At 42.8% G+C, this 20109-nt stretch overlaps 3 protein-coding genes across 9 annotated transcripts in view; 1 reads left to right on the forward strand and 2 right to left on the reverse strand.

Moving 5' to 3' along the window:
- Positions 1-4425, reverse strand: part of HNRNPH3 (heterogeneous nuclear ribonucleoprotein H3) — a 17203-nt gene extending 12778 nt beyond the window's left edge. For 3 of the 4 annotated variants that reach the window (XM_035137453.2, XM_060274944.1, XM_060274945.1), the window contains exon 1: positions 4286-4425. The gene's annotated coding sequence lies outside the window, so the exon portion shown is untranslated. The remainder of the gene's footprint in view (positions 1-4285) is intronic. The other variant, XM_060274946.1, reaches the window with a different exon arrangement.
- PBLD (phenazine biosynthesis like protein domain containing) lies at positions 4318-19298 on the forward strand. Of its 4 annotated transcripts, none has more exons than XM_060274948.1 (11): positions 4318-4458; positions 6359-6560; positions 8472-8518; positions 13049-13148; positions 14012-14110; positions 14195-14304; positions 14390-14419; positions 16014-16102; positions 16561-16739; positions 17914-17976; positions 18886-19298. In XM_060274948.1, the coding sequence occupies exons 4-11, from the start codon at positions 13088-13090 to the stop codon at positions 18996-18998; spliced, it is 744 nt and encodes a 247-aa protein (XP_060130931.1). In that variant the 5' UTR covers positions 4318-4458; positions 6359-6560; positions 8472-8518; positions 13049-13087; the 3' UTR covers positions 18999-19298. The 4 variants fall into 4 exon arrangements, with proteins under 4 accessions (XP_060130931.1, XP_060130932.1, XP_034994447.1 ...); XM_060274949.1 differs by lacking the exon at positions 4318-4458 and adding an exon at positions 4475-4664; XM_035138555.2 differs by lacking the exons at positions 4318-4458; positions 6359-6560 and having other exon boundaries at positions 7989-8518.
- MYPN (myopalladin) overlaps positions 18891-20109 on the reverse strand; it is an 86332-nt gene continuing 85113 nt past the window's right edge. The window contains exon 21 of the mRNA XM_060274943.1: positions 18891-19007. Within this exon, the coding sequence (XP_060130926.1) occupies positions 18967-19007 (41 nt within the window). The 3' untranslated portion in view covers positions 18891-18966. The remainder of the gene's footprint in view (positions 19008-20109) is intronic.

Below are 20109 nucleotides of genomic sequence, written 5' to 3' on the forward strand. Positions count from 1 at the left end.
TAGTGAGGTAAACTGGATTTTTTTCCCTTTTAAATAGAAAAGGTTTCCACTAGTATATTTTTCTGTTGAAAGTTTCCCACTTTGAAAAATGCATTGTTTAACAAAACAATTAATGACATAATGAATGAACAAAACAAAAGTCAAATTGAAATGCATATAAAAAAGTCAATTCTAAAATCAAAACAGTGGTTAATTTTTTCAGCTGCTACTCCTAGGAAGCACATTTTACACAACTATTTCTTCAAGCAATCTACAATTAGTAAGTTACCCGGTAACTGTTTTCAATGTATTTGTTTTCCCTGGCCTAAATAAAATCTAAATCATATTGAATTGTCATGTCTTAAAATATTTAGAAGTATTCCAATAAAAATAATTTTCAAGTAAAGCTTATGAGTGCAATTTTATACCTGTTTACTCAAAAATATGTATCAGTGACAGGACTGCAGTCTTAACCACAGGAAGGTTGCAATTCACTGAACTCAATGTGGGATGTAATCCACTGGGAGCAGTCAAGTACAACATTCCTTGTTTTGCTAGAGTGAACGTGCAAGGGAATGTTTGGTCCAGCCAGTCGAAGCTTCCTGTTCGTCCTGCCTGCTTCCTGCATCACCTGGACTGGACTCCTGGCTGCCACAGCAGTTCCTCAGGTTATCTCTCATATGGGGTAAACTTGTTTGTACATGTTTGTAACTTTAAGCCTAAAACCTGCCTTCAGGGATCACACTGTGTTATGCCTGATCATGAGTAATACTACTTTTTTCTACTTATGAATATGACTGTGGTGTCTTTATTCTTTTAGGAGGGATTCAAAAGGGGTCTTACCAGGAATATTAGAACATATCTCAATCTGGAAAAACCAGATTATGTATTGTCTTAAAAAACTCACACGAGTTTGCAACCAGCTTTCTGCTGCGTAAGATGGGGAATGCACTCTGCTAAGTGAATAAACTTGCTAGTGCAAGTTAGGAAGGATATTAATAAACAATATATCCTCTCCTGCCACCCTCAACATTCCCACACTCAATGGGACTCACTTCTCATTTATATGATTATACTATCTGCACTTTCTTGCATGTTTTTCTGTATTAAAATATTTCAGGTTCAATTTTGCCACCTCAAAAGAGTTTGCAGATATGTATACATTTAAAATTAACATCACATTAAAAATAAACTCACAGTGTTCTCAGTGTTATGAGTGCTGGTTCTTATGTAGCCAGAATGGCACTATCCAAGGCATTAGTATCCTCAGGAAAACCCTGAGATTTGTAAAAGTACAAAACAACCACCACCACCACCTCAGGGAAGCTAAACTATGTATAGAATGCTGATCAATTGCTGGGAAGGGAAAACTGGGGGGTAGAAGAGAGTTGCAAGTTCCAATTATCCAATTCAACATTTTATGAAAATCCCACACTGTACTTAACAATGTTTGCTTTATTCCTTCTCTTCCTAGTGCATTGCTTACTTTTCCAAAAAAAGGTATACCTAGTTCACCAAATTCTATACTGTGCCCATCAACCTTTGCCCCCAAGACTATTATTCATTTGCGTTTTACATCTACTGATCTCTTCAGTGCAATAGTTTGTATGTTTATTTAGATGTAAATCCCACTGTTTTAAATGGAATTTACTCCTATGCAAACATATTTGCTGTCTAAGCTGTCAGAACACCAATCTTGTAGTCTGAAAGTGATTATACCTCTTCTGGAAAAGAAGGGTGCAATTTTCCTATGCTTCCTGCTTGAAAAAGATGAAAGATGAGCTTTATCTTTAACAACCACAACCATCAAGTATGAAACTCCAGGTGTTTTCCCCCTCAAAAAGTTCTCTTGCAGGCTAATCCTAAAAATCCACCTAAGCTGCTACATTGTAATACTGTCAAGAACAGCGCCACTATAACCTGTGGCCTCCACTATGTGCTTTAAGATAACCTGCTATGCACAGAATTGTGCAGATTTCCTTTTATCCTAGGGAAAGAACAGTGACTGAATCATGCAGAGAGACTTTAGAATTTGGAAACAATAAATAAGCCAGAGACCCCATATTGCGGGAGGCGCTGTGATCTAAACCACAGAGCCTAGGGCTTGCTGATCAGAAGGTTGGCGGTTCGATCCCCACGACGGGGTGAGCTCCCATTGCTCAGTCCCTGCTCCTGCCAACCTAGCAGTTTGAAAGCACGTCAAAGTGCAAGTAGATAAATAGGTACTGTTCCGGCGGGAAGGTAAATGGTGTTTCCGTGCGCTGCTCTGGTTCACCAGAAGCAGCTTAGTCATGCCGGCCACATGACCCGGAAGCTGTCTGCGGACAAACACCGGCTCTCTCGGCCAGTAAAGCGAGATGAGCTCAGCATCCCCAGAGTCGTCCGCAACTGGACTTAACGGTCAGGGGTCCCTTTACCTCTACAGAACAAGATAGAATGATATATTGCTATATGATCCCACACAATAGTATGTTAGGTAATCTCTCATTGAACAACATTTGCATGCTAGAGTATGAAAGTTTTTAAAGCTCAAAGTTCTTCAGACAACAAAAAATAAGACTTTCTGCTTGAAGACCTCCGCATAGTCTTAACAGTAGTTAAGCCAAATATTATTTATCAAAGTAATGCAATTAAATTAGAAAAAACTTACAGTATGACCCTGTGCATGTTTACTCGTAAGTCCCACTGTGTTCTATGGAACTTAGTTCCATATAACTGTGCATACAACTGCAGCCTAAGTTATCTAGTGGCACATTTGGAAATCTGTCCATTGTTTAAAAAAAATTAAAAATCCCACTGCATAAAAGATATGTATCACTTGGGAAAACAGGTATTACTTTTTTTAATTGCTCTGGAACCATCTTTTATATTAATATTCACTTTAGGTAGCCAAGCTAAGTGAGAGAAGCTGTTTCCCAAAACTGTAACATAACCTATGTAGATATGAACACAAAGACATGATTTCTTAAATGACTTTAGTACTGTCATTTTTGAACATGTTCAAAATCTGTCCATGTAAGCAGCTATCTATGTATTTCAAGTGTCTTGTACAGCAATTACATTACCTACTCTATCCTTTACCTTATTTCTGTTTTCAAAAGTGATTAGCTGTAGAAATGACCTACGGTACGTCAAATGGCTCATTTACAATCAACCTAAGTGTCTTTTGGCTGATACACAGAAACATGTTGCATTAGACCAGTGTTTCCCAACCAGTGTGCCTCCAGATGTTTTGGGACTACAACTCCCATCATTCCTGACCACTGGTCTTGCTAGCTAGGGATGATGGGAGTTGTAGTCCCAAAACATCTGGAGGCACACTGGTTGGGAAACACTGCATTAGACAAAACACTGTTGGCGAAGGACTGCCACCCCTGCGTTTACTGTATTATGAATCTTAAATCACAACGGCTGTCAGTACGGTGTCACCACTAACTGTGATGGTAGCAACGTTGCACCGCTATAGCCTTAGTTTTACTAGCACTTTTTGATTTAATCTGAGTGATGAATGAAATTTAGCTTCTCACCCAACCTTAAATGCTACTACGTGCGTTTTCTCGGGTGTAATTCCCAAGGACTACAATGGGGCTCTTTCCCAAGCAGCTGAGCAGTCAATCTTTTTACATCTTATTAGTGAGCATGGCGAGGCGGGGGAGCCGGCACAGGAAACTCCCCCAACTATCAACAGCGCTACAACACTACGCTCAAATCCTTGCCCGACACGCAGACCCATCGCGCAGGCGCAAACCACCTTGGTCAGAGGGGGCGTGGCAGATCAAAGAATACCCGCTCTCAGAAAGTGGGGGGAGGGGAAGAGTGAATCTCCGCCGGTTAAAACAGCCAAAGGAAGACGTCGCCGTGCCTCTTTTTTGTCAGGCCCGGGATGCCGTTGATCTCTCGTCCCTACCCTCGCTCCCTTGGTTGCACTAGTACTGCTGTTAGTTGCAAAGTCGCCGTTTCCGGCGAGCCGTTGGGCCACGAGCGCCAGCCCCAGGCTGAAGGGCACCTCGGCCTCCGGCAGGCGAACCAGTCGCCGCCGTGGCGCGCCGCGTCCGCTCTTCCCCCCTCCGCCCCCTCGCCAAATCACCGCCACGTTCAAAATGGCGGACGGAGAGAATAGAACTCTCGCTCGCGCGCAGAAGCCACCGCTTAACCCTTCCCTTCCCTCCCCCGTTTATCCCGCCACCTGACCCAAGTCTGAATTTCTCAGGGAACCGAGAAGGCGGGTCCGCCCACCTCGGCTTGTACTTTCCCGGCGCATCGGCGACGGAGTTGCGCGATCTCTCTCCCCCGCCACCCCACTCACCAGCAACACCTCACCCACTTCCCCAGTCGGTCGGCGCTAACGGCAGGGCTGAAACTCCCCCACAAAAGAACAAGGAAGCGCGCCTAACGGGCGGCTGACTAGTAAGCTACGCAGCTGAGGCAGACAGGATGGCGTCGCGGGCGGACGTATCGCGAGGACACGCGGCGCCGGGGGTGAGAATTGCGCTCGCGTCGCCTAGCTGCAGAGTGTGACGCATGCGCCGCGGAGGAGAATGGGGCGACAGCCGGTTAGGTCGAGGGAGCAAGATGGCGGGGCGCATGCGTAGAAGGAAAGTCTTCCAAGGCCGCTTGTGCAGTTTAGCGCTGCGTAAACCCAATTCGCCCGATGTTTTCGCGCTTGATAAGGAGGTTTTTTGAAGGTACCTGTTGCTGATGCTGTGCCAATAAGACCAGTGAGTTCAAAATAATGGGGCCATAATTTAACGACACTACCCATGGAAAAAAGGACATATGGCATCCCTACCAGCCAGCTATTAAGTCACAATTCATCACAATACGTCAGAAACTGTCTTATGTGTAAACACATGTCTTTGTAATACAAAAGGAGCACGTTTAGTTAGTTTCAGTTGACAGAATACTGGAGAGCCTGTTAAGGAGCTTAAATAGCAACAAGGAGAAAGTGAATAGTGACACTTTTTACAATTGTGTCACATTGAGTGTAAGAAGCGTTGCCAAGGTCTTGAATATTCCTTCAATGGATTCTTCAGTGAAATCCTATTCCTATTGTGGGCATCCGTCTGTCTCAAGAGGCAATGGAAGTGTGAGTCATATGAGACCAGCAGGATATGCCAAAGAGAGTTGGGACACAGCCTTGTTTCACGCCACTCTTTCTAGGGAAGGTGTCCAAGGATGAACATCATACTGGGCAGTGCTGCATATGTTCTTGTGAAAAGACACAATCATTTTGTGGAGCTTAGGTAGGCATCTTATCACATTGTCAGGTCTATCATGGCAGTGTACAAGGGGCACGTTTGCTCTCAGCATTTCTCCCGCAACTGGTGCGGTGAGAGAATCATATTGACCTCTGAGCTCTAAAGCTGCACGGTGGCTCAGGACATCATATCATTCTGCACTGGGGAGGAATAGTCCTGTTCAAACTGACATTTATTTTGATAAATGTCGGTGCGGTGCCCTTGCCTCGGGGAAGACAGGTGGGGGCAAGCAGCACCCGCCGCGCTTTGGCTCCATCCCTGGAGCCGAAGCGTGGCAGCGCGGTGGCTGCCCCCGCAGAGCCGGCATGGGGTGGGGCTTTAGAGAAGTTGCAGCGCTTCTCCAAAGCCCTGTCCGATGCTCCCGGGTGTCCTCGGCGTGGCGGCGAGGCACCAGGGAGCATCGGAGGGGGCTTTGGAGAAGGCGCAGCGCTTCTCTGAAGCCCCGTCCGATGCCGGGGAAGACAGGCGGGCGGGGGGGGGGAGCGCTTCTCCCCCCCGCCACCTCGCACACAGCCGGCATCAGGCGCTGCGCCTTCTCCGAAGCCCCACCCCATGCCGCCGCCAGTCCCCCGGAGCCCATAGGAACGCATTGATTAAGTTTCAATGCATTCCTATGGGAAACCGCGACTCGCAAGATGAATTTTTCGTAGGACGAATTGAGTCCTGGAATGAATTAAATTCGTCTTGCGAGGCACCACTGTACCTGGTCCTGCAAGGGTTTGACCTGGGGACCTTTTGAATTCAAAGCAAGTGCTCTACAACTTCATATCTGATGTTTCCTCCCATTATGGTCTTGATTTATGGGCTACTACTAAGCTGTTTTTTAAGCCGTGCTTTAATTAACTGCCCCCCCATATGTTTTATTGTAATTTATATTTGGTGTCAGCTGCCCTGAGCCCGGGGTATAAATAAATTTTTTTTTTATTATTATTATTATTAATTTGCCTTTGAAATGTAAATTCCCCACTAGTCCTGGGATTGCAGTGCTCAGAGCATGGGTCAGCAAACTAAGGCCCGTGGGCCAGATCAGGCGCAATTGCCTTCTGGATCTGGCCTGCAGAGGTCCGGAAATCGCAGTGTGGATCGCCGGCATGTGCATTATTTCCCTCTTCCTCACACAGCAGCGGCGCCGGCACCTCCTCCCTCCCTCCCTCCTGGTTTCTTCCCGCGCTGCCTAGAGGAGGAAGAGGACTGGGCTGTGTTGGTGCCAGCAGCAGCAGCGCTCAAGTGGCCACCATTTTAAGCAGCCTCTCTCTGGAGCCCTTTCACGCACTGCTCATCATCTCTCCGCCGCTGCCAGCCCCTGCCGCTTGCAAGACACAGGTAAGCAGCTTGTGGTGCTCTTGCATCATCCCCCCCAATATAGTCCAGCCCCCCCCACGAGGACAATAGACCGGCCCCCTGCTGAAAAAGTTTGCTGACCCCTGGCTCAGAGGAATGACACACTGCCCCCATCTTTCAGCCAGAGAACAAAGAGCCAATGGAAGGTTATACTTCCTGCCTCCTAGGAAGAATATAATGGCAAAGGGAAAAACAATCCTTACAGTTTCCAATCCTGTGTATCATAAACCCTATTGATTTTAAAATGATTAATGGGCAATGAGTATGCATGCTGGTTACAAAGAACAATATTAAACTCATAACTTTTATTGCATCACAGAATAATTGCCCCCTAATGTTTAAAACATGAAATACGCCACATCCAAGATGGCGGACGGAGCTCCGTTCGTAAGTAGAAACATTCGTAAGTAGAGTTATTCGTAAGTAGAGGTACCACTGTACTGCTTGCCTAGGTAAACAACTGTTTCCAGAAAGGTAGCCGTAATCATCTGTTGCAGCAAAAAGAACAAATTCTTGTTGCACCTTAAAGACAATTTCTTACTCTTCAAGGTGAGGACTCTCTTGTTTTTAAATAATTATGGCCCCTAAAACCTAAGGACACACGGGAATCGGAACTGCTGAACACACTAAGGCTTTTTTTCTGAGTAAATGTGTATAATTTCACATCTGTTGTGTTTCTTTCTACAGAAATAAACAGAAATAATTCTCCAAATTCAGTTAATAAAAATTAACTCCACACACAAATTAGCTTTTCTTGATGCTTAACCTTTAAAGAGGCCACATTATCCTTTATATATCCATTTAGTATATCCAACAGGTCACTGCACTGTGCAGGTGAGTTTCTTCCTAAAGTCCAGTAGTGTAGCTAGCCTGCGGCAGGGGGGCGGTAGGGTTGCCAGACTCAATAGTGGACAGGACTTCTGTGCCTTTAATTGCCCTGGTTTCTCTTTAAGGTTTCCAGACTCAAAAGAGAGCAGAGCAATTTAAGGCACAGAAGTCCTGTCCAGTATTGAGTCTGGCAACCCTAGGGGGCGGTCTGCACTTGGGGGGGCGTAGGGCACCGTGGGGTCTGTATTGTGGCACAGCGGCTGCTGTGTGTCAGGGGTTGAGAGTCTGGGCAGCAGAGGAGTTTGAGGGCGGAATGGTGGTTGCCGGGCATTTTGGATGCTGCAAGGGGCTGGAGTCACTTCCCATCCCTAAGATCAGCAACTTCCTAAAAAAAATATCAATAAGCTGCTGGTGGTTGCTACACTGCTGCTAAAGTCCCCAAAATATCAGAAACTGGCTCCACAGTAATTCGGAACAAGGCTTTCAGTGTTGCTGCCCCAGTCTGTGAAACAGCAACCCTGTTGAAATATACCAGGCATGCACTATCTGTACTTTCTAAAACAATGGAAGATGTTTCTGTGTGAACAAGGTTTTCCAGCATCTCAAAAATCCTTTGCCACAGGTGTTCATTTTGTATTGTTTTTAAACCTACAGTATATTCAGTTATTTTTTATATAGTTTTAAAAACCATTTCAGCTGTTTTTATGATATATTTGTAAATCACATTGACACACATGTAGAATGGAAGTTATAATTTCACAACAGTCATTAAAATAATGTTGGAATTTCTTATAAATATAGAGAAAATATTTAAAATGTGGTTGCTGGGCTGGGACATGTAAGGAAGAAGAAAAGGAAAGTAAATGTTGGCAAAGCTACCAGTTTTTTGTACTCACTTGGCGTAACATTACACTTGTAATATTTCACTTGGTGTAATATTAACTCAGCCATTTATGCAACAGCTGAGAAGATGAGTCAGCAGTTTGCAAAACGCCATTTTTAAAAGCAGCCAAGAATAAGGGGAGAAAATGCAGATTTCTATTTTCACAGTTGATGCCTTTACAGATCAGCCGTTTTCTGGAAATCCTGCAGCTGTTTGTCTTCTTGAAGATGTAAGTTTTTGAAACTTGTCTTTACTGGAATGCTAATGTTTGTTAGGGAAAGGCTGTGGCTCAGTGGCAGAGCATCAGCATTGCATGCAGAAGTTCCTAGGCTCAGTCCCCAACATCTCCAGGTAGTATTGCTGGGAGAGATATTGCCTGAAACCTTGGGGACCTGTAGGCATAATGAGCTAGATAAACCAATGGCCTGACTCAGTGTAAGGCAGCTCCCTACATTACAAAACTTTGCTGTGTGTGACTGGTGCCAGTTATGTTAATTTTTAGTGATGCTTTTCTTGACTAAGGATTGGTTTGTTGTGGGTACAGAAAATTCCTGTGCTGTTTATCTGGCCCAGCATTTTTCAAAAATTCCTGCCCCCAGGAAACTTCACAGTGATTTGGGGAACCTTTGCACATCAGCCTCAGAACTCCTGCACATTGTAGAGGATTATGAGAGGCATTTTTGCCACATGTAAACTAAGAGAGTTGACAGCCTGTTAATTATGCATTGTTGGGGAGCTTCAGTAATGTCAAGACTTTCCAGGAAGCATTTCTGCAGTTAATGTTTACCTCACTGAGAAATCCCTGCTAAGTTTTCTAGAGTTTTTTAGAACACAGATTGAATTCCAAATTAGCCCATTTCATATGCACTGACAGTCTTATTTATGAAACAGTTGTGCACAATGCTTAGATTTAATCTGATTTAGTAGTATTGATTTAAACAAAACTAACCCAAGATATTTTGTCACTCAAGTATGGTTAAAAAATATCAATTGCTACTTTTTAAGGGACCCAGGTGGCGCTGTGGTTAAACCACTGAGCCTAGGGCTTGCTGATCAGAAGGTCGGCGGTTCGAATCCCTGTGACGGGGTGAGCTCCCGATGCTTGGTCCCAGCTCCTGCCAACCTAGCAGTTCGAAAGCACGTCAAAATGCAAGTAGATAAATAGGAACCGCTACAGCGGGAAGGTAAACGGCGTTTCCATGTGCTGCTCTGGTTTGCCAGAAGCGGCTTTGTCATGCTGGCCACATGACCTGGAAGCTATACGCCGGCTCCCTCGGCCAATAATGCGAGATGAGCGCGCAACCCCAGAGTCGGTCACGACTGGACCTAATGGTCAGGGGTCCCTTTACCTTTACCTTTAAGGTGTTCCAGCCCCTTGAACGGCATAGCATCTGTTTACATAATATCAGTCCCCACTGATCACAGCGTGATCCTGACTACAGTGGTACCTCTGGTCCATTCTTAACCTGAGGTACCACTTTAGCTCATGGGGCCGCCACACCGCTGATGCGCAATTTCTCCTGAGGTAAAGTCCTTAATCCGAGGTACTACTACCGGGTTAGCGGAGTCTGTAACCTGGAGTGTTTGTAACCCGAGGTACCACTGTACTGCTGTGCCACAACCAAGAAGTAGAAAATAACCTTAGAGTAGGCAGTGATCAGGCCACTCCTATGGAAACTGGACCTGGACCCTGAAGATACTAACATTCTACCGGTAGCCTTCTTGGACAAATATTTGAACGTTTCTAGGCACTTGTGGATGATAGTGGCATTTGAAGAACTAGATCCCCTCATTCAGAAAAGATCCTCCATAAGAGAAGGCAGTGGTTTGCCTCCAAAAAAGACATGAAGGCCATCAATTTGGTGCCTACAGGTGGCATGGCACCCTCAGGTTGGCAGTCTTAGATAATGTACTGGATGGACCAATAGTCTGACTCAGTATAAGACTTTTTTCTGTTTGTTCCTAACGAGTTCTTTTCCTGTTTGTGCATGTGTTGCTCACTGGATGTTGTTTGCGCCTTTTGCACCTCTCTGTCCCTTGCACCCTTATCTGCCTTCCTTTGTGCTGTGTCTCCCTGTAATCTCAGCACCTTCTCATATCTCTGTAACCTCTGTCAATGAATTCCTCTTGTGCCTGTCTGAATCCATTGCTCAGTGGCTTTTTTGGCTGGTGTTTAAGAATGTTTGGCCACACAGCTACACTGGCTGTGCTCAGGAGTGCTGTGCCAAGGATTCAGTAGCTCAATTGGCATACCATCTCTCAGTCTCCAGACGCCCATTTGCAAACATGTACTTGTATCTTGAATCATTAAATCTTGTAAACAAAATAAAAAAATCCTTCACTAGCACCTTAAAGACCAACTAAGTTTTTATTTTAGTATGAGCTTTCGTGTGCATGCACACTTCATCAGATACACTGAAACAGAAGTAACCAGACCCTTATGTATATACAGAGGGTGGTGGGTGGGGGTGATGGGAATGGGTGATGGGCTGATAATAGGTCTTGCGGGGGGGGGCAAGGGCTGAGGTGCTAAGGAAAGCTTGATCATGTATAATGAGATAAGAATCCTATGTCTCTGTTCATTCCAGGTGGCTCCATGGTTTTAAGCTTGCTAATGAGTTGCAATTAAGCAACTTCTCTTTCCAGCCTGTTTCTGAAATTTTATTGCAGGCTCTGGTACCAGTGTCCATTACAGAAAATTCACAAGACCAATTGCAGTCATTAACAGTCGTTAACAGTCATCAACAGGTTTACCACTCCTATCAGCCCATCACCCATTCCCATGCACACGAAAGCTCATACCAAAATAAAAACTTAGTTGGTCTTTAAGGTGCTACTGAAGGAATTTTTTTATTTTGTTTCGACTCAGACCAACTCAGCTACCTACCTGTAACATTAAATCTTGGACCATGTAGTGCAGAGCTTTCCAAACTTTTCATGTTGGTGACACACTTTTTAGACGTGCATAATTTCGCGACACTGTAATTCAGTTTTACTAGCAAACCGGAGGTTAAACTAACAACTTTTCAGCCCCGAAAGGAGCGTGGGGAGCATTCATGTGATATACACCTACATACTGCAGTTGACACACTAACATGTCGCGACACACAGTTTGGAAAGCTCTGGTGTAGTGTATATATGTGGCTTGACCTTTAGACTGTGGTTTGGCTAATTTTCTAGAGTTATGTACGCTCTGCATGTAGTTTTTAAAATTGTTTCTCCATGCCATGCCATACAGCAGGCTTCCTCAACCTCGGTCCTCTAGCTGTTTTGAGACTACAATTCCCATAATCCCTGACCACTGGGCCTGCTGGCTAGGAATCATGGGAGTTGTAGGCCAAAAACATCGGGAGGGCCAAGGTTGAGGAAGCCTGCCATACAGGAAGGATTGTTCCAAAGCTGTTTGGGGGGGGGCAGGGTAACCCAGATTTCCTCATCCTTCCTCCCATCTTTTATTGATTTGTCTTTTAGGGGGTAGTGGAGTGCAGAGACATTTTCATCTCAACATCACGTTTTCCTGATTGTTCCCAAGCTGTTGGGGTTTTTTGGGTGGGGAGAGGGAAGGAGCCTAGTGCAGAAGGATCATAATTATTTTCTTTTCCTGGATTGTTCCCAAGCTGTTTGAGGCTGGGGGAGTGCAGAGTCATTATCATAATCTTAATCTTTATCATCATCATCATCATCATCCCTGATTTCCCCCAAACATTATGGGGGAGGCATTTCAATGGCATCATTATTAGTACAGTGGTACCTTGGAAGTTGAATGAATTCCATTCCGGAAGTCTGTTCAACTTCCAAAACGTTCGAAAACCAAGGCGCGGTTTCCGATTGGCTGCAGGAAGCTCCTTCAGCCAATCAGAAGCCACGGAAGCCCCATCTGACATACGTTCATAAACTGGAACACTCACCTCCGGGTTTGTGGCGTTCAGGAGCCAAAACATTCAACTCGCAAGGCGTTCGGGATCCAAGGTACGGCTGTTCTTTCCTACCTAGCCTGCTGCCGGGATTGTTCCCAAGTTGTTGGGGGTGAGCACAGCACAAAGGCAGAAACATTATTAATATAATCTCATACACCCTAATTTTGGCATGATCGTATTTATTTAGGTGAATGAATAGGTCCCCCATAAAGGACTGTGCACAGGGCCCCACAAACCCCTGGGTCAGTTAGGCCAAAATAAGAAAACACGGGATAGCTATATTTCAAAACTACCACAAGATGGTGCCAATTAGTTGTCTGAATTTGTGGGTTTCTGTTTTGCTTTGCTTTGCTGGGTCATTCCATACCAAGTGATCCAACTTTTTAACCTCATGTCATCCAGTTTTCTTAATATTTTGTACACTTGTTGAATGATCAAAACTAAGTTTAAATCTAAAATTTTAAATTTTTATCTCATCCAGTTTCCGATGAGCTAAAACTTAGTTTTGATCATTCAGCAAGTGTTTTTAACCATACATCCAGATTTTCCCAGACATCCCAGCAATTCATGCCCTGCTATGTCCAGGGAATTCCAGACGTATTGTATGGTATCTCATAGGGAACTGCCTCCTAATGGCAGAGGTGATGTTTGGGGTGGCTTGCAGGTTATTTTTTTAGTTCTTTATTCCTACTGCTTCTGCAGGTTTGTTGAATAAGAAACAGTACCATGAACCCATTTAAGTTTCATGTGTAATGCTAGGCTCTTTGTTTATCAGGTCTTTTATTTTACTATAAAATAAATAATACCAATTCACCGGCAATTACTTGATTTTTTAAAAATAGGAACTGGAAGAAGGTTGGCACCAAAAAATCGCAACAGAAATGAACCTCTCAGAAACGGCATTCATCAGAAAACTGCATCCTACTGATGACTTTACAAGAAGTATGGCTATATTAAAATAAGCGGTAATTTTTCAGTTGACTTCAGCAGAAGGTAGATCATATCCCCTGCCTAAAATATTAAGGAAGGTTGATACTTTAGTTAGTAGACTATAATGTAAGATGAGGCAGTAAATACTTGGTGTATAAACATACCACAGACCTAATCTGGTTTAACAGTTAAACTTTCTTCCCAAGGAACCCTGGGAATTCTACAATTTCTAATGTGGCAGAGTGACTGTATTGCTTAAGACTAAAGCAGAGAGATACCACTGAATGCTCCTTTGCATAAAATGTCCCTGCAAGAAGAAAATTAGCAGAAGGGGTCACACAGATTATAATTTTTATTCCTAATCTGCTAGCTTTCCTACAGAGAATTTTTTAAAAAAACTCAGAGATGCATTAAGAATTGCATCTGTCACATGCAACCTGGAGTGGTATGACCAACTCTTGCCACCTCAGGAATGCGCCATCTCATTTTGTAGCACAGGCAGTCCAGGGCGTAGTTCCATCTCATTTTCTTCGTCTTGGAGGAATTTTCATCTGTGGAACATTTTTATCACCAAATAGCTGACATACACAATAGCCTATAGTGAGGCTACGGATTCATCTTCTCAAATACCTACCACGCCCATTCTTTCATACTTCCATTTTTAAAAAATTAATATAGGTCATTGGCATGTTGCAAATAGATGGGTGTTTTCTTTCTCTTTTATCAAAGAAAACCACAGATGTGATGTGGAAAGGGATTGACATGCAGTAACACTATAAAAGGGCAAGTAAATGGCTGAAAACCTGGTGTGATACAGCCGTAAAGCTACAGGAAGAGTTTACTGTAAGCCTGACTCCTGAATTTTCTTTTCATAGGTTCCCATTTTGGATTAAGGTGGTTTACACCAGCCAAGGAGGTCCCACTCTGTGGCCATGCTACCCTTGCCTCAGCAGCTGTGTTATTCCATAACCAGAGTAATTAACATTTAAGATATAAGTTATTTGCAAATATACCTTTCAACCTATATTACACTTATATGTTTCTAATTTTAAAAACAGAAAATGTCAATTCAACCCTCACTTTCGTAACACTGAGTGGAGAATTAAATGCCAGACAAGCGGGCGATCATATTATCCTGGACTTACCCCTTTATCCTACTTATCCACAGGTTAGATAGACTTAAATTGCCAGCATTTTTCCAAAAGATTAGTTAAGAGCAATCATTATATGCATATTTATTTCTTTTCATCCAGGATTTCCAGGAAGTGGAAAAATTAGTGAAGGTAATTAGTGTAATCCTTATATTATTTATTGTGATTTTATTAAATGTATACTGAATAACACAGAGTATTCCAACAATTCAACAACATCGTCCTTATTACTGCACTGTACACTTTTGCAGAGTGAGGCATGTCTAACCCTGCAAAGGACTGCCAGTAAACCTCTATGTCAGTGGTTCCCAATTAGCTAAGTACTACGGATCTCCTGTTTTTCCAAAGCCAAGCCATTGGCCCCCTACTTTTGAAAATTTTTATATACCTGTGGTAGCATTTGTTACGTGAATGGTGCCACGGACGCCCTGGGTTGGTTACCTAGACCACCAACTGGGCACCACTGCTCTATGCCATACACTTTATGCATTGTTATGTCTCTTTCCCCATGCCATATTGGCCTGCATGTAGCAAGCATCCTCTGTACCTCAAATTACACAGATGCAGTTTGAATATTTATGAAACATTTGATTAATCATGGATGCTAGCTCTGTGATAAAATATTTTATTCAAGGTAGTGCCACTATATTAGGTTAGTTACTGTGTCCTTATTGCAAAATTGTTCCATTAATAAAGTAGGGAAAGTCTGTGGTTTGTGGTGAACAGAACTAGGCTCAAATCTACATTTCGACATTAGATACACTTTGGGCCTGACCCCAACTTTCAGTCTAGCCTACTGTGCAAGGCTGTTGTGAGGATAAAATGGGATAATCATGCACACTAGGAGTTACATTAGAGAGGATGGGTGCTCCTTGGTTTTTGACAGATCCAATTAAAGGAGTAGAGACTGAGCTGCTTTAATAGTGTCAGGGTACTGTGGGACATGGGTGGCGCTGTGGGTTAAACCACTGAGCCCAGGGCTTGCCGATTAGAAGGTTGGCGGTTCGAATCCCCGCGACAGGGTGAGCTCCCGTTGTTCAGTTCCAGCTCCTGCCAACCTAGCAGTTTGAAAGCACGCAGTGCAAGTAGATAAATAGGTACCGCTCTGGCGGGAAGGTAAATGGCGTTTCCGTGTGCTGCTCTGGTTCGCCAGAAGTGGCTTAGTCATGCTGGCCACATGTACGCTGGCTCCCTCGGCCAGTAAAGCGAGATGAGTGCCGCAACCCCAGAGTTGTCTGCAACTGGACCTAACGGTCAGGGGTCCCTTTACCCTTTACTGTGGGAGGAGATGAAAAGTGAATATCTCTCCTTTGGGCTTTGAAAATCTCAGCCAAATTATCTCTGAGCTCTTTGGCATCAGTTCATGTGTTTAAGAGTGGCTTCTCCAAATGTTCTAAACAAACTAGGAGGAATCTGAGTGAGCAGACAGAAAGCACATGTAGGCTGCATGTTCTCTTAGCTTGAGCCCTGTATGTCATCCTAAGGCAAAGATGAGGAAGCTCTCTCTGCATCTGGAACACACAAACAACTTATTCCAGAGGGAGAGTGGTTTAAATTTGGGTTCTCAAAGTGTTAAGAAGATGATGTCATCTGTCTGCTCTCCCACACGTGTGCCTAAAATGTGTGCATCATTTGATTTGACTGAGAATGTAATGCATCCTTAATGATTGTAATTTAGGAGATGCTCTAATTCTTTGGGTTTCATCTTGTAATATTTTCTTACCAGGCAACTGTAGGCGATATGAATGTTCAAGATGTTCGCTATTCTCCTGACACAAAGAAGCTTCTTGTCTGCCTCAGTGATGCTTATGGAAGGTATATGTGCTTTTCCTACGAATTTCATTAGGTAGTAGCAAGGCTGGGGAATATTTGGCACGCCAGATGGTTGCTGGATTGCAACTCCCCTCATTGTTGACCATTGGCTGTGCTGGCTTGGGCTGATGGAAGTTGGACTCCAACAATGTCTAGAGGGCCATAGGCTCACCATCTTTGTTATATGTAAATTAATGTGAACCCCACCTCCCCTCCTTTGATGCCTCATTCTGTTTGACTGGCATTGCAAAACCCCTGGAGGGCACCAGGTTGGTGAAGTCTGTTGTAGACATTATACCAGTACTGGGTGCTTGCTCTTACTGTCGCTATCCTTACTTTAGATACCTAGAACTGCAGTATGTTTTAGCTCATAATTGTTCTCACTGGCATGTTTTAGCTTTAAATTTGCATACATAGGAAAAATATATTTAAATGTTTAACATTTCATGCTTAACCTCAAGGTCTGATTTGGAGAAAATACAAGTGAATGCCCAAGAACTTTTGCTGGCTGAGAAGACTGGGAAAGTTCAAGGATTAATAGTCACACTTAAGGGAGATTTCCATGGAAAACATGAAAGCTATGACTTTTACTCTCGATACTTTGCTCCGTGGGTTGGAATTTTAGAAGATCCTGTCACAGGTGTGTTTGTGTGTTTAAGCAGGGCTTTTCTCTCATTTTTATTAAACATACCATAGGGGAATAATTCCTGTTGGAAGCTTTACTATGTACAAAATGCAGAAGAACTGCTGGGCTACTTTTTTTGTAGCAAAAACAAGAAAAGCCAATGATACCTTTAACAAATGAGCAAAATGAGCTTTTACTCTCATCAGATGCATCTGTTGAGGCAGGTTTTTGCCTATGAAAGCCCATGGCACTATACATGGCCCAGCATTATTTGTTATATGTACCTATATTGGATTAACATGATGGCTTAAAAAAATACATGTCTATATAGATGTGCATATTTGGTGTTTAAACCCCTTAAGAGATTCTTGAAATAGAAAAGTAAATGAATCAACAATAAAATGGATGCTAGATGCTATATTGTTCAGGAAGATCACATATGCACATGAGTGGGTTTTAGTTTTGGTATAATTTGAAAGGTTGACCTAGAACCAATGAAGGACAAATAAAAATAAAATACACCACAATCAATATTTATAATGGCTTTTAACACACTCTCAAAAGCTTGGTGTTCATGGGTGGTGGTTGTTTAAAAAACCAATTTGATAAAATATGGTAACCTGTCAAGTCATCCCACTGTACCGTGTTGAAGAAACAGAATCCTGGAAGGGGCCATGCAGGTATGAGATGGGTTAATAATACAGTAATAGTATTTGTATACAGCCTTATACCCTTGGATCTCAGGATGGTTCACAAAATAAAATCCCATATAAAAATCACAATATAAAAAACAGAAAATACATAATAAAAACAAAAAAGCAAAGGCAACTCAATAATCCCCCTTTCCACAACACATTTTAAAAAGGCATCAGATGTCAGTCAGCCAAAGGCCTGGTTAAGGATAAATCTGCCTTCTTTCTTCAATTCTGGATGCTTCAGCCCTCATGACTGCAAGGCATGGAGGAGAATTCTAATGTGTGGATATGTTCTGCACATCCCAAAGGTTTTTGCAGGATACTGCCCTTCCCCAAGTGACAGCCAGTTTGCAAATGAGGATAATAATTCAGCCTTACCTTACTGTGGCATTATAAGGATTATTTTTTAAAAAATGCATGTGATGTGCTTTGAACACTAAAAACGTTACACTTTTTTTTGTTATGATTATTACATCTTTTCATTTTCTTTCCAGGATCTGCTCATACTGTCTTAAGTAGTTACTGGTCACAACAACTGGGGAAAAAGGAAATGTGTGGTAAGAATCTCTCTTCATTTATAAGAATAAACCTTAGGGCTCAATAATTTAATAAATGTAATCTGTTAAAAATAAAATCTGCAGAAACTTTAATTACACATTAATTTTTCCTCCTGTTTAGCCAGAGGGTCTGAAGGCAAGAAAGGGTTCAGGTCACAGTGCTGTGCAAGGGACTCAGATGTATTAGTTTTTCCACCCTTGCCAAAATTGATGAAAGAAGATATTTAAACCAAGCTGTTTTTTCCAGTTTGCATGCAGCAGGGTAAAATTACTGTGGCTTTCCTTCTAAAAAAAAGAACCAAAGGCAAGTGAAGATGATATTGGTCACTTAAATTCAATGGCAATATGTCTTTCAAGTCTGGATCTAAAGAAATACTTGTACAGTATTATTTTTAAGCTATTTGGCTCTAGATGAGTTAACATACATATGGGATTTTCCCCCCAGTCATGTGTTCCATGTGGTTGTCTGTAAAGGAAATCTTATATGTAAGACCTTACATGGGAGCAGGAGCTTGTGCATTAAGAGTTCCTCTTCAGAACTTACAGTTCTGTGGAGACACTTTTCTTCCTAACTCAAAAGCATGCTTCTTTGAAGGCTCTTCCCTGGTCCCCAAAGGTGGAGGGAGCATGAGGAGAGGCTGTGCAGCATGTAACATGCACATAGGCAGCAGAGTTTTGTGGGGGGCAGGTGGAGTTTGCATCCTCCTTATTTGCTGTCTAGGGTGAAGGCTTCACCATAGCCTGTCAGTGGATTAGCTTTGCTGGGCTCAGTAGATCCATAGAGCTTTCCCCTTTCTTTAACCCATCTGCTGCTCATTAGTGACAACCACTTATTGCAGCATGCATCGTTCATGGGGAACACAGATAATAGGAAATATAAATACAAGCCTCCCCCCACTCTTTGTTTAGCATTTCAGTGTTCTACTCGTGGAGGAAAGTTGAAGATTCTGCTTCGGCCTGATGGAAGAGTAGACGTCAGTGGCCAAACAGTCATTGTGTTGAAGGGTTTTTTGACCATTTAAGAAAATAGGCTGAAAAAAGGAGAGTGAGAAAATAAAATGAAATAAAGCTCTTCGTCATTACAAATTTCCATTTCTACTTATCGTTGCTGATACAGATGAATATTTTACAGAGAAAACGACTACTTAAATCAAAAGGCAAAATGGACATAATTCAGAAGACAGGCAATTTAACTGAAGTTTGATTTTATAGTTTTATCTGATTTTTATTTGTTGCATTGCATATTTGTAAACTGCCCTGAGACTATTGTAGTTAAGTGGTATATAATTTTTTAAAAATTAAAATAAAATAAAATGTTTGTATATTTTTATTTCCATTACTATCCTCTTCCGTGCTATCCTGGCTGCTTGAGCCAGATCATAACAGATTAAGGAACACATTTATTTAATAATGTGTTGCAATTTCTGTCCAGCCCCTTTGTAACTGCTTGGGACAATTCATTCCATGACTGTTTAACCCTATCCTAGTAAATAGGTCTACGTATATAAGCTTGAATTCGGTATTCCTCTAAAGAGTTAGAGACCGAATGCAATTCTCCAAACCTCTGCTTTATACCATCCTTTTGTATTTTTGCCTGGCTGGAATTGCCCTTGAACTCTGGTAATGCCTCTTGCTTTCCTGTATCGAGGATAGAGAATGGTGTGTGTGTAGAAGCTAGTCTGTTGTACGCAGGTAAGATTTATATTAATTGCTCCACCCATTTTTGCCTCTGCCCCTACAAGCTCCAGCATCACATGGCCCCCAGAAGGTTGTCCAGAAGGGAATGTGGTTTTCAGGATGAAAAAGGTTCCCCAACCCTATTCTAAAGGATAGGAGGTTCATAACATTCTCCAGAAATGCAATTCAGGCCTGGCCACAGCAGTCTCCATCATATTTGAAATCAAGTCTCAGAAGCAAGTAAATCATACTCTGCAAGTTAGAGTTAACTCTGTATTAGCAAGAACATGATTTGCACAGACTTGGCTGAGTGTCAGGCCTAATGAGGACAGAAGCTCATCCCTGGTACATCTGACCCCATGGATCAGTTGCCAAGACTGAAAGTCCCCACCTCCCCACAGCTGTCTTAAGTCCCCTCCAAGGTTTTTCTAAAGCAATATGAGACTGCCCCTGCAT

The sequence above is a fragment of the Zootoca vivipara genome, chromosome 5 (genome assembly GCF_963506605.1).
Source record: "Zootoca vivipara chromosome 5, rZooViv1.1, whole genome shotgun sequence".
NCBI lineage: Eukaryota > Metazoa > Chordata > Lepidosauria > Squamata > Lacertidae > Zootoca > Zootoca vivipara.

Bases quoted from the DNA above. Each gene is read 5' to 3' on its own strand.
- PBLD (XM_035138555.2), top strand. From the start codon at position 8,435: ATGCAGATTTCTATTTTCACAGTTGATGCCTTTACAGATCAGCCGTTT. The intron at 14,111-14,194 runs GTAATTAACATT...TTTTAAAAACAG, and splicing joins TGTGTTATTCCATAACCAGA to AAAATGTCAATTCAACCCTC. The intron at 14,305-14,389 runs GTTAGATAGACT...CTTTTCATCCAG, and splicing joins TTTATCCTACTTATCCACAG to GATTTCCAGGAAGTGGAAAA.